The sequence below is a fragment of the Tupaia chinensis genome, unplaced genomic scaffold (assembly GCF_000334495.1).
Source record: "Tupaia chinensis unplaced genomic scaffold, TupChi_1.0 Scaffold142100_1, whole genome shotgun sequence".
NCBI classification, from domain to species: Eukaryota; Metazoa; Chordata; class Mammalia; order Scandentia; family Tupaiidae; genus Tupaia; species Tupaia belangeri.
In genome coordinates, this window is record NW_006201951.1 from 633,667 (window position 1) to 644,927 (window position 11,261).

An 11,261-nucleotide genomic window follows, 5' to 3' on the forward strand; every position below is an offset into this window, starting at 1 on the left:
CGTGCGCCTGGCACCGCGGCCGGGACACACAGTCGCATGGAGACCAGGCGGCGCCCAGCCCTCCCTCGGCGGGCCCGGGCTCGCCCGCGCTCACGGGCGCCTGGTCATCCCTCACTGAGGGTAGGATTTACGTTGACATTTGGGAGGGAAAGGACACGTGCAGGAAGAGCAGTGCACTACACAGGGTCGGACCTCTAACCGTTCACGTTAAAAAACGTGTTATTTTTGCGACTTTCTCAGTGAGCTATACTATTGAGTCTGCCCTAGACAGTGTCCCTAGCACTGGTCATCGGATTCTGGCCGACACCCAGCTGCCTCCCTGCCAGGAGATTCTGGGGGCACCTGCTTATGGTCTCCTAGAGGGACGCACAGGACACGGGGGTCCCCCTTGCAGGACGTCTGCAGCAGCACCTGAGCCCACACAGCAGCATCCATCCCCCAGGGCAATCTGCAGGTGGCCTTGGTCTATTGCCAGTCTCTGCTGCCCGGACCAGGAGGGTGTGCCGTGCTGGACTGCAGCAGGACCTGGGGGCCAGCCCCTCCCCTACAGGGTGTCCAGGCAGGCAGTGACCCCGTTGGCACTGTCAGCATATGGGGTGTGCAGAGCCCTGCCTATAACCCTGGGTCCTCTTGGGGCCTGCAGAGTAGTTTAGCAGCCCCAGCAGCAGGTGAGGACGCCACTGAAGCCTCACGGCCTTCAGCTGTCACAAAAGCGGGGGTGGGGATAGGGACACTCAGATTCCCCAGTAGCTGTGCAAAGCTCACCCAGGCTAGTCTTCAGGCATTCTCATTCTCATCCCTGGGGAAGGGACTCCGGCCCTGTCCAGCCCCTCCTGCACCAAGCTCCAGCCCCAGGCCTTGACAGCAGGTCACCTCTGCCCCTCACCTGCGGGGGACTGAATGTCCCCTAGCACTGATGCCCCACTCCCACCGGCCTCGCAGTGCCTGCCTGGGCAGAGTCGACCACCATGCCCAGAAGCAGCCTGGTTTATTTGCAGAGAAGGGGAGCCAGCTGGCCCTCACTCCTGGCCCCCAGGCTCTCTATGGACCAGGCTGTGTGCCTTGCCAGTCACCTCGCCTGGGCAAGTGAGGTGGTCGTGCAGGACACATGCCACAAAGGCTCCCTGTGGCCCTGGGCCTGGGTTTGGCAAGGACAGGGCTCCTTGGAGCTGGTGGGCCAGCCCCATGGGTCCTTCCCAAACCAGAGGTATGGGATAGCACAGGGCCTCAGGGCTCATCCTGGGCCTGGAGGTTTGTAGTCAGGCAGGGTACAGGACAGAGAGGATTGGGGGCATGCAGCAACCCAGGCAGGAGTGCTGGGCACCTGCCCTCCCCGCAGCTGCAGCTGTTGGACAAGGCACAAAGCGGGCTCTGTTTACCGTGGCCCTGGTCCCAGGGGAAGGGTGTGTTACCGGCAGGCAGGCAGTCCCTAGCAGCCTTAAAGGACCCAGCAGCTAGCCTTTGTGGGAGGCCTCACATGCCCTGCGAGGAGAGGCACATGGAGTGCTTCCTCCCCGTCAGGACAGGAGCCTCTGCCACCCCGCTGGCCGAGAGCTTCCCTTAACCCCCCAGGGAATCCTCCAGGCCTCAGAGCCCTGCAGAGGGTCCCTGACCCCGGCGTCAGGTCCACAGGGCAGTCCTGGAATAGGGGCTGGGACCATAGCTGGGGTGCAGGAGCCTGGGGGCCAGCCCTGAGAAGCCTAGGGCCTCATGGCTCCAGAGCCACTTGTGAGTTCAAGGTGAGGGCAGAGGACCAGAGGAGGTCAGGGCCAGGGGACTGCGGACCTGGGGGAGGGAGGTTAAAGGAACTTGAATGGGAGCAGAGACAGGGTCACTTGCTAGGAGGCGCCCCTCTCTCAGCAGCCACCCTCTCCTACCCGTGCTGACTGAGGCAGGCCTGGGAAGGGCTGGGAGGATATGAATGGCTACACTGAAGATTTTCTAGAAGCAGGCACAGCAAGGTCCCTGACAGGCAGTCCTCTGCCATCTGACCCACGCCGGTCTAAGCCGTGCATTCTGGGACACCCAGACCTCCCTGGTTGGTGGTGTGGGGGTGCTGGGCGGTGGCAGCTGTGGGCTCTAGGTGGCTGGGCCTTGCCAGCTGCCTGGTGTCCAGTTACTCGCTGGCCAGGCAGCAGACAGAGCTTCCTGTGTGGAAACCGGAGCGTAACTGGGAAGCCTCCCCGGGCGGGCAGGAGCCTGGGCTCCCAGAGGCCCCTCTGCGTGACGGAGTGGCCTGGCCTTCCCTCACCTGCCTAGGTAGCCTTGGTCAACCCCCCGGCGCAGCCAGGGACCCGGGCGCTGCCTGTGCAAAATAGGCCTGGCCTTGCCCCGTGGGGTCCAAGTGGACTTCCAGAGGTCCCCCACCCCCAGCTGAGCACCTGGATGAGTATGGGCCCAGAGCTGGCACAGCGCCCCCTGGGGGCCGAGGGAGCACAGGCCAGTGCACCTGAGAGACCCTGGACTGGAGGCCCAGGACCCAGGGCCAGGTGCCTTGGGCACCAGTTAAGTCGAAAGAGAAGGCAGCGTAGAACTGGGATGGGGGGGGGAGGCACCTCAGAGACCACCCCTGGACCCACACCTGGTGGGACTGAGGTTCCCCCAGCCCAGGCCTGGCTGGTTAATTAGAAGGGGCTTCCCTGGGGAAGGGACTCCAGCCCTGTCCAGCCCCTCCTGCACCAAGCTCCAGCCCCAGGCAGGGACAGCAGGTCACCTCTGCCCCTCACCTGCAGGGGACTGGATGTCCCCTAGCACAGATGCCCCACTCCCACCAGCCTTGCAGCGCCTGCTTGGGCAGAGTCGACCACCACGCCCAGAAGCAGCCTAGTTTATTTGCAGAGAAGGGGACCAGCTGGCCCAGAAGGCTGACACTCTGGGGCCCCTGCTCCCCAGAACAATGGGCAGGCTCCTGAGTCGCCCCTGTGGACAGCGGGATGTGGGATGGTCTGTGTGGCTACCCCTCACAACTGCTGGGAGGCCAGGACCTCAGGGTTCTCATAGCAGTGGGCCTCTTTGGTGGCAGACTGAGGGGGGCTGCAGGCCCTGCAGGGGCAGCACCGGGTTACCAGACGGTCCCAGGGCTCCAGGGAGCGGAGCCAGAGGGGAAGCCAAGCCCAGGACCGCAGGCCCGGGGGCAGCCAGGCTGGCCGGCGCCGCTGCAGGACATTGACCAGGATGAGTATGAGCACGAGCCCTAGCAGGGGACCCCCGACTGCAGCCAGCACAGGGCCCCCTGCCAGGGACAGCCCGAAGGCTGCCAGGGGCAGCAGCAGAAAGCTGAGCAGCAGGTAGGCGACAGCCACCCAACGGTAGCGCGCGGTTAGGTCCCCGAAGCGCTTGGCCAGTGGAATGGGCAGCCGCAGGACAGGTACCACGTACCACAGCACTATGCCGGCCAGGTTGAAGAAGAAGTGGATGAGGGCGACCTGGCGGTGCAGGATGGGGAGGGTCAGGAGGCTGGCCCCACCGTGAGGCCACCTGGGGGCCCTGTGCTGCGCAGCCCATGGAAAGGGCGCTGAGTCCAAGCTTGGCTGGCTTACTGCTCGGGGTTGAGATGGGCCACCTGGCAGGGCAGGCTGTGGCCAGGTGGGGGCACTCTGCTCCCACACTGCGCTGGCTGCCGGGGGCCAGGCCCCTCCTGATTCGGCTTTGCCTGGGGCCCTGCCTAGAACCCCTTCTCGACCAACTGGGGTGGGCTGTGCCATGCAGTGGGCCCCTGAGTGGAGAGAGACGGGCCATGCACGGACTGCTGGATGCAGAGGAGTGCAGCAGAGGGGCGGGGCAGGACCTGCACTGAGGGTCTGAGCACGGGGTGGTAGAATCAGGACTGTAGGAGGAGCCGGAGGGCAGGGCTGACCTCCTGGGGAGAGGCAGTCAGTGTGACCTGAGCCCTGGCAGGGGGAGGCTGGAGCCAGGGCGGTGGGCCACAGCCGGGTGCTTAGCTGTGGCAAGTCAGTGGGGCGCAGAGGGAGAGCGCTGGGGGGCTGCTGGGTTTGAGGCCCATGTGCGGGGAGGAGGTTGTGGGGAGAGGCACCAGGGAGGTGGTGCAGCAGAGCGCGGCAGGCCGCAGGCTGCCCAGCCTCCCCAAGACAGAGGAGCAGCGAGCTAGGGTAGGGGCGCCAGGGTGCCTCCGGCGAGGGGTGCAGTGAAGGGGAAGGGGCAGAGGGAATAAGCGAAGGTCTGGAGGTGAGAAGTCTTGGAACAGAGCAGGCTAGCGGTCAGAGAAGGCGGGGTGCAGGCCCGGGCAACCCAGAGCAGCAGGGCAGGTACCTGGACGGCTGAGGGCAGCATGGCCGAAGGGCTGGCCAGGGCAGCCAGCAGGGCCGTGGTGGTAGTGCCGATGTTGGAGCCCAGGAAGAGGGGGTACGCGCGCTCCAGGCTGATCACTCCGACCCCTGAGGAGCCAGGGGTGAGGCAGGGCCTGGCCCCAAGCCCCAGGCCCCGCCCCTGGCTCCCTCAGGCCCCGCGCTCACCCATGAGCGGGACGACGGCCGCGGTGAACACACTGCTGCACTGCAGCATGAACGTGAGGCCGGCGCCCACCAGACCAGGATGGCCAGGTAGCCGCTGAGCCAGCCCCAGGGGAAGGGGAAGTCCGCGTTGATGACCGTCTTCACCGCCTGGGCGACTCGGCCGCGCAGCACGGAGTTGAGCAGCTTGACGATGAGCACCAGACAGCTGCACAGCACCAGCAGGGAGCCCGCCAGCAGCACGAAGCCCACCGCCAGGTCGCTCAGCGCCACGCTTGCGAACAGGTGGCGGCCTGGGACCGGCAGGAGAGAGGGGGCGTGGGGAAGGGCGGCGAGCGTGGGGGCGGGGGAAGGGGGAGCAGGCGAGGGGCGGGGCCTTACAGGGCAGCCTGTCCGTGGGGGCGGAGCCATTCCCGGTGCAGGGGCTGAAGGCGCCACATTCGCTGCTGTTCCCTTGGGTCTGGGGGATGCAGAGAGGACTCAGGACGGGCTCAGTGGGAAGAAGAGGTCAGAGGGCGCAAGCGTAGGAGCGGGTGGAGCTGGGTGATTCAGCAGGTGGGGTCAATGGAGGGCTGGGGTCAGCGGAGGGCTGGGCTCAGAGGCACCTCACCAGCTCCCCTCTGGTGCCACACCATCTCTTAATGAGGCTGCTGTTGGTGGCGCTGCCTGAGATCACATCGGTGTCCAGCTGGAGGACAGCACTGTCATGACCTGCTCTGCACCCTCCCTCAGGACCCCTGGGGTTTGCGTGCCCACAGGGTCCAGGGAGTCCAGCCCTGCACACTCCACAGGGCCCAGCCCCAGCCCCTGTGTCCCGCGCAGCAGCCAGCCCTGCCCACCTGCACGATGAGGTGTGTGAGCGGCCGTGTCAGCACCTTGAGGATGTCAGGGGCCTGTGCCCCAGGCTGCAGGTGGGTGGCGGCCAGGGTCAGCTCACTGAGCCTCTGCAGCACAGCGGCCGCACACTCCAGCGGCAGCAGGACCAGCACCGTGAGCCAGTTGAAGATGCCGTGCACTGCTGAGCCACCGAAGGCCCTGCACAGACAGCGGCGTCTGTCCACTCTCTGCGGGCAGGGCCCCACCGCCCACATCCCTACTCACCTCCGGAACTCATCCCGGTCCCCCGACTGCGCCATGGAGACCAGGGTGCTGGTGATGGAAGTGCCCACATTGACCCCCATGATGATGGGCACGGATGCCTGAACGGTCAGCACTGTGGAAGTGAAGGTCAGCCTTCCCTCGCCCAGAGCGCGCACGCCCGCCCAGACCCATGCTCCCCCAAGAGGGCGTGTTCACACCAGGACTGCGACACCCAGAGAGTGCGCTCACACCGGGAGCCCCGGGAGGGCACGCTCGCACCATGACCCTCCCCAGGGCGCGCTCACACCCGGAGCCCCGAGAGAGCATGCTCACACCATGACCCTCCCCAGGGCACGCTCACACCGGAAGCCCCAAGAGGGTTGCTCACACCATGACCCTCCCCAGGGCGCGCTCACACCCGGAGCCCCGAGAGAGCATGCTCACACCATGACCCTCCCCAGGGCACGCTCACACCGGAAGCCCCAAGAGGGTTGCTCACACCATGACCCTCCCCAGGGCGCGCTCACACCCGGAGCCCCGAGAGAGCATGCTCACACCATGACCCTCCCCAGGGCACGCTCACACCGGAAGCCCCAAGAGGGTTGCTCACACCATGACCCTCCCCAGGGCGCGCTCACACCCGGAGCCCCGAGAGAGCATGCTCACACCATGACCCTCCCCAGGGCACGCTCACACCGGAAGCCCCAAGAGGGTTGCTCACACCATGACCCTCCCCAGGGCGCGCTCACACCCGGAGCCCCGAGAGAGCATGCTCACACCATGACCCTCCCCAGGGCACGCTCACACCGGAAGCCCCAAGAGGGTTGCTCACACCATGACCCTCCCCAGGGCGCGCTCACACCCGGAGCCCCGAGAGAGCATGCTCACACCATGACCCTCCCCAGGGCACGCTCACACCGGAAGCCCCAAGAGGGTTGCTCACACCATGACCCTCCCCAGGGCGCGCTCACACCCGGAGCCCCGAGAGAGCATGCTCACACCATGACCCTCCCCAGGGCACGCTCACACCGGAAGCCCCAAGAGGGTTGCTCACACCATGACCCTCCCCAGGGCGCGCTCACACCCGGAGCCCCGAGAGAGCATGCTCACACCATGACCCTCCCCAGGGCACGCTCACACCGGAAGCCCCAAGAGGGTTGCTCACACCATGACCCTCCCCAGGGCGCGCTCACACCCGGAGCCCCGAGAGAGCATGCTCACACCATGACCCTCCCCAGGGCACGCTCACACCGGAAGCCCCAAGAGGGTTGCTCACACCATGACCCTCCCCAGGGCGCGCTCACACCGGGAGCCCCGGGAGGGCATGCTGACACCAGGACCCTCCCCGGGCGCACTCACACTGGGAGGCCACCATGCTGACTACAATGGAGGAGGAGGTGCTGGAGCTCTGCACGAGGACTGTAACCAGCACGCCGATGACCAGCCCTGCCACGGGGTTGGATAGCACCACGTTGTCCTTGAAGATGTCTCCGGCCACTTTGCCTGCTCCCAGGAAAGGGGCATGCTGAGACAGCAGAGGGCTTGCTGCCCACCCCGCCCTGGCTGCCCCAGTCACTCACTGCCCAGCAGCTGGAAGGCGGAGCTGAGGGTGTCCAGGGAGCAGATGAAGAAGTAGAGGCTGCCCAGGAGCCCACAGGCCTTGAGGAAGCTGCTGGCCACCCGGCGCAGCCTGCCCACCACGCTGAGCTCTGAGGACACAGGACAGGCTGTCCCCCAGCTCTCACTCTGGCCCTTCCTCCTCTGCCCCCCAGCTCAGGGCCATGTCTCCTGGGTCACCTCTCAGGCAGAGTCCTAGAGCCTCCTGTCCCTCCCACCAGGCAGGATCTCACTTCCTCCTCTTCCGCAGCCCCTAGGGCAGGACCAAGGTCCCCTCCACTGTTCCCTCTGGGCCATTGTGGAATGGCCACACCAGCAGCTCCCGTGGCCTCCCAGGAGCCCCCACCAGGAAGGAGGAGGAGAGGTGATTTCCCATTCTCAGGATGGGTCAGGCAGCTGGTGGGCAGACACACCAGTCTCTGGGGCAGTGGCCTGCTTGGTGGCTGGCTGTGTGGCCCTGCCCCTCTCCCCAAGGACCTAGAACTCAAGAGGCCTGCCTGCCCCAAGCACCTGGACCTACCTTCCCATGATTGGCCAGTGTCCTTCAACTGCGGGAGAGCCCAGGGGTCTAGGACCCCCTCTTCCAAGACAGGGGGAGAGCTGGATACCCCTGCAGGGGTGGAGTAGGCGGTGTCCAGGAGCCCCCCAGGTGGGGACAGCCAGCACGGGGTGAGGGACAGGGCTTGAGAGGGAGAGCAGGAAGCAGGAGGGCCGGAGTCTCCAGCCTGCTGGCCCTGGCCAGCACCTTCTGGAAGCACACGCCAGCCCTGCACGCCTGTGGGGAGGCCGCCAGCGCGGGCTCTGTACCTGCAGCGCTAAGTCCGTAGCCCCCCAGGTTGACTGTGTCCAGAGTGGGGCGAGCCAGTTGGTCACCAGCGAGGGACTTCGGCATGGACTTCAGGCAGGGATGGACCCAGGCCCAGCCCAGATCTGCTCGGGGAAGAGGTCAGAGGCATGCCCTGCTGCCCAGCCCGGGTGGAGTTGAATCGGGTCCGAGGTCCCTGACCTGAAGCCTCGGTCTGTGCCCCCCACCCCCCCAACACACACTTCCTGCAGACCTTGGTGACCTCCCTCCCCACCCGTAGCAGGGTGGCTGCAGTGATCTCAGGCGGCTGTTGGGGGAGCCCAGTTCAGCTCTGGGGGCAGATCGAGAGGTCCCTGGCTCCCGGCTCCCTGCTGGTCCGGGCTGGAAGAGGCCTGGCAGGAGGCTCAGGGTGCAGGGTGCTGGGGAACCTGGGACCTGTCCTATCCAGTGTCATTGGGGACACCTCGGATGGTCCCGGTGTAGACTTTGGCATTTGATAGCAACGGTGACGTTCGGGCTTGATAAGGGCCCCACCCCTGGTGATGAGGAGCAGCCCCCACTGCTCTTCAGACAGCCCTCCAGATCTGGGGCCGTCCGGACTTCCCAGGCCTGGGGCCAGGTGCGGGGTCCTCTGTCAACCCCCCTCCTGCCTGTCCCCAGGCCGGTCTCTCTGGTCCTTAGGTCCAGGAGGCTCAGGATGGGACCCTGGGCTCCTGGCCCTAGGAGCTCCTACCTGTGTGGGTGGTGAGGGGCACCTGCCGGGAAGAGGTGTCGGGAGAGCAGGAGCGCTGCAGGTCAGAGATCTGCACGTGACCTGCTGGGCCTGGGCCGCCTTTAATGTTTACCCAAGAGCTGAGGCCCCTGAGGGGGACCCGCCTGGCCCAGGCCTCAGGTCTTGCCCGGCCTGTCACCCCCAGGGTTCACAGTTCTGAGCTGCAGCCCAGCCTTAGCATGGGCTTTCTCCCGGGATGGCTCCAGGGCAGTCCAGGGCCTTGCAAAGCTGAACATGAGCAGGCCCTGCTGCCCGAGGTGCTCTGGCTGGGGCCCTGTCTGCCCACCCTCCAGGTCCCTTGACACTCTGCTGCCCCCAGTGGAGGCCAAGCAAGATGAGCCCTTTGTACCAGCTGGGCTGGGAGGACGCTTTCCATGTGGCCAGGGGAGTGCCCAGGCCCTGGGGTCAGCCAGTTCAGATCCGGGTTCAAGGCAGGGCTGAGCCTGGCAGGGCTGCAGATGGGCTCAGCCCCTACAGCCAGCAGCACCAGAGTGTCCTGTGTCCACAGCAGCCTTGTGGATCACACAGTTGCCGGCTGGGCTCTGAGCTGCTCCATTTCTGGCGGGAGACCCCTTCTTGGGGTCAATCCCCTTCAGCCTCCGGGGCACCAGGAGGAAGAGCTGCTGTGCCAGGAGGAATCCCTCAGGCCGGGTCTGCCCAGGTGACTGCTGGCCCAGCCCCTGCTCCTCGCTGCCCAGCCCCGCTGCTGCATGCACGGAGGACTTTGCCCTGTAGGATGAGGCAGTTCTCAGTGTCCACTCAGCAAATTTCCCCTCTCCTTGCCCTGCCCTCCACTGCCAAGGGCTGGGGCTGGAGTCCCTCCTGGGGCCCTCCCCGTGGGGATGGAACTATGAGCCCTGGTTTAGAGGTGATTTAGAGGCTGTCAGCTTCTACGGTCTCTGGGCCTAAAGGGCTCTGCATACTGACTGCTGGAGGCAGAGGGAGACTAGGAGCCAGGAGATGGCCGCTGGGGGCCCCCCACAGCGTCATCTGTGGTGCTGTGGAAACCCGAGTAGTGGGACCAGTGGCCAGCACAGGAGGGAGCTGGGGACCGGAGTGCTGGGCTTCACAGGGCTGTGCTGGCCAGATGAGAGGTGGCCTGCCCTGCCCTCCCGGCTCACATCTCTGGGTGTGCTCAGACAATGGCTGGCCCTGCCCCTTTGGCCTGCAGCCTGGCCCCTGGATTGGCCCCCAGAGCCTCCAGGGACCCAGCCTCTGAGCTGATGGACAGCAGGGTCACCACCACGCTCCTGCAGGCATTGGGGTCCTGGCCTCCGGGGTGGAGAGATTGCAGCACCTGTCTCAGGGCACTGTGGGCAGAAGCCCCGCCTTCCACTGTCCCGGGGTGTCCACGGCAGGGATGGTGGCCCAGGCTCTGCCACCAGGCCAGGTTGGAAAGGCCGCGCAGTTGGGTCTGGAGCAGGCCTGCCCTGGTGGCAGGGAAGGCAGCTGCTTAGGCCTCGGGGTGGCCCCAGGAGTCCCAGCAGAGGCCACCACAGCCCCAGCAGCAGCGTGGGGATGAGGGAAAGTGGGGCTGGGGACCCAGGGTGGGGCAGGACAACGCAGCAGGCTGCTGAGTGGTGGCGCCACCCTTGAGGGGCGTTGGAGGCTGGGGCTCCCGCTCGGCCTTGACTGCCAGGAAGGCGGCCAGGTCGAGGTCCAGCATGGCCACCCCTCCGCGCGGCGTGGGCGTGCTCTGGCGGCACTGTGGGCACGGGATCCAACGCTGCTGGTGCACCAGCGTGTCCAGTTGCCGCACACACGTCTGGCAGAAGGTGTGGCCGCAGTAAAGGCGGCGGGGCAGGTGCCTGGCCAGGTCGTAGGCAGAGTAGCAGATGGTACAATCGCTCCGGGTCCCTGCGGCGCCCCCCACAGCCTGGGTGCTGTCGGTCGGCAGCATCCTGCGTGTGCCCACAGGAGAACTGGTGGTGGGTGGCAGCACAGCCTGCCCCTCCTCTGCGTGGACAGGGTGCTGGACCCCGGGAGCCCACCCCAGAACAGGAGCTGGCCTGAGGGCTGGCTGGTGCTGCAGACCTGGGAGGGACCCAGGTCTAGGCACAGTGCCCGCTCCGTGGCCCTGCCCATGCCTTCCTGCTTGGCCTGGGCCCCCGCCTGCCTTGCTAAGCGCCAGACCCTCTTACCTGCACCTCCGCTGGGCTCTGCCTCGCAGGGGGTGGCCAGAACTCAGGGATGGGGACCCAGGTCGCCCACAGGCTCCTCTCTGGGCTCGCATTACGGCAGCACCAGGACTCAGCAGGGGGCAGGTGTGGAGGGCTGGGCTCCCCTTTCAGCCACAAAGCCTTGCAACTGAATCCAGCAGCACCGCCCAGTCGCCCAGTGTGTGTGTGTGGGGAACACAGGCCCCTCCCGCTGCGGGCTGACCCTATGAACCCTACCAGGCCAGGCTGGCTGTGCTCACCCACTCTAGACCTTCCCTCCGTACCAATGCCCTCCCCCACTCTAGGACCCAAACTTTAAAGCCCTCCCCCACTGTCTGTCCCCCCAACTCCCAGGACCC

General features: G+C 66.2%; 2 protein-coding genes and 1 long non-coding RNA gene across 3 annotated transcripts in view; 1 reads left to right on the top strand and 2 right to left on the bottom strand.

Annotated features, from left to right (window-relative positions):
• Window positions 1-22: 22 nt before the first annotated feature.
• On the bottom strand, window positions 23-9,067 carry SLC34A3 (solute carrier family 34 member 3). The gene is given in 13 exon segments (XM_006163311.3): window positions 23-3,425; window positions 4,270-4,394; window positions 4,473-4,545; window positions 4,548-4,762; window positions 4,851-4,929; window positions 5,080-5,157; window positions 5,309-5,504; window positions 5,571-5,682; window positions 6,909-7,052; window positions 7,130-7,258; window positions 7,687-7,776; window positions 7,974-8,096; window positions 8,705-9,067. Coding segments are annotated over 12 exon segments (1,791 nt in total). The 5' UTR covers window positions 8,059-8,096; window positions 8,705-9,067; the 3' UTR covers window positions 23-2,960.
• The window catches only part of LOC106733251 (uncharacterized), a 5,464-nt gene continuing 1,437 nt past the window's right edge, over window positions 7,235-11,261 (top strand). Inside the window, exons 1-2 of the long non-coding RNA XR_001369412.1 lie at window positions 7,235-7,530; window positions 9,252-9,404. This is a non-coding gene — a long non-coding RNA (uncharacterized LOC106733251). The remainder of the gene's footprint in view (window positions 7,531-9,251; window positions 9,405-11,261) is intronic.
• On the bottom strand, window positions 10,046-10,721 carry RNF224 (ring finger protein 224). The gene has a single exon (XM_006163363.3). It carries the CDS (start codon window positions 10,641-10,643, stop codon window positions 10,197-10,199), a length of 447 nt encoding a protein of 148 aa, XP_006163425.1. The 5' UTR covers window positions 10,644-10,721; the 3' UTR covers window positions 10,046-10,196.

Coding starts and splice junctions, on each gene's coding strand:
- RNF224 (XM_006163363.3), bottom strand. CDS start 10,643: ATGCTGCCGACCGACAGCACCCAGGCTGTGGGGGGCGCCGCAGGGACC.